Source organism: Egretta garzetta, unplaced genomic scaffold (assembly GCF_000687185.1).
Source record: "Egretta garzetta isolate BGI_Z169 unplaced genomic scaffold, ASM68718v1 scaffold1479, whole genome shotgun sequence".
In the NCBI taxonomy this organism is placed as follows: Eukaryota; Metazoa; Chordata; class Aves; order Pelecaniformes; family Ardeidae; genus Egretta; species Egretta garzetta.
The window spans coordinates 18,285-19,004 of record NW_009260718.1 but is presented as its reverse complement, the minus strand read 5'-3'; the positions used below and the strand labels follow the sequence as shown (position 1 = coordinate 19,004).

Genomic DNA, 720 nt, shown 5'->3' with positions numbered 1-720 from the left:
GATGGGAGCCCTGGTGAGGGCTGACGGCCCCAGCGTGCCCAAACCTGCGGGCAGCAACCGCCCCGGCACCCAGCCCTTGCCCTGGTCACGCGCTGCCCAGCCACCGACGACCAGATCCCGCTGAAGCAATACGAATTATTAAGGAAATGTTCGTTGTCAGCTGGGGCGCAGCTGCAGAAGCCGCCCTGGGCTCCTCCTGCGGGAGCCGGGCAGGGAGAGGAGCGCGGTCCCGGCAGCGGGGTGGGGTGGGAGGGAGCCCCTGGGGGCAAGGTGTCCCCCTCCGAATTCAGGCTGGGCAGGGCAGGAGCCCTCGGCCCCGGGGCAGGGGAAGGGCTGGGGAGAAAAGCAGGCTCTGCTCTCCCACCGAGACCCAGCTCCAGGGGTCAGCCCGGGACACGCGTTTCCGAGCGACTAATCTGCGCACCAGCAAGCCGGCGCACGGTGACTTAGGGAGAGTTTTCCAGTAGGATTAGCAAGCGGGGACAGGCCAGGAGGGGGGACAAAACTCCCCTGGAAATTAGGAAAAAAAAACCCCATACTGGTGTCTCTTATCTGAACCAGAACCCCAGGCCTCCAAGCTTTTAAACCCAGCAGACAATGCGGCTATTTAGCGGCCCTCGGGCTCAGGAATGAAGGGCATTTCACTTGCAAGCGGCTCTGGCTAATCTCTGGATCTGCCACCGGCCAGCCCCGCGCCGAGCGAGGGGAGCACGGCCGCGG

The 720-nt window shown here is 64.7% G+C and overlaps 1 protein-coding gene across 1 annotated transcript in view; it reads right to left on the bottom strand.

Annotated features, from left to right (window-relative positions):
- The window catches only part of LOC118453023 (low-density lipoprotein receptor-related protein 1-like), a gene marked incomplete at its 5' end in the record, with an annotated part of 33,739 nt that overhangs the window by 24,128 nt on the left and 8,891 nt on the right, over positions 1-720 (bottom strand). The window contains one exon of the mRNA XM_035901376.1: positions 228-236. Coding sequence (XP_035757269.1) covers positions 228-236 — 9 coding nt within the window. The remainder of the gene's footprint in view (positions 1-227; positions 237-720) is intronic.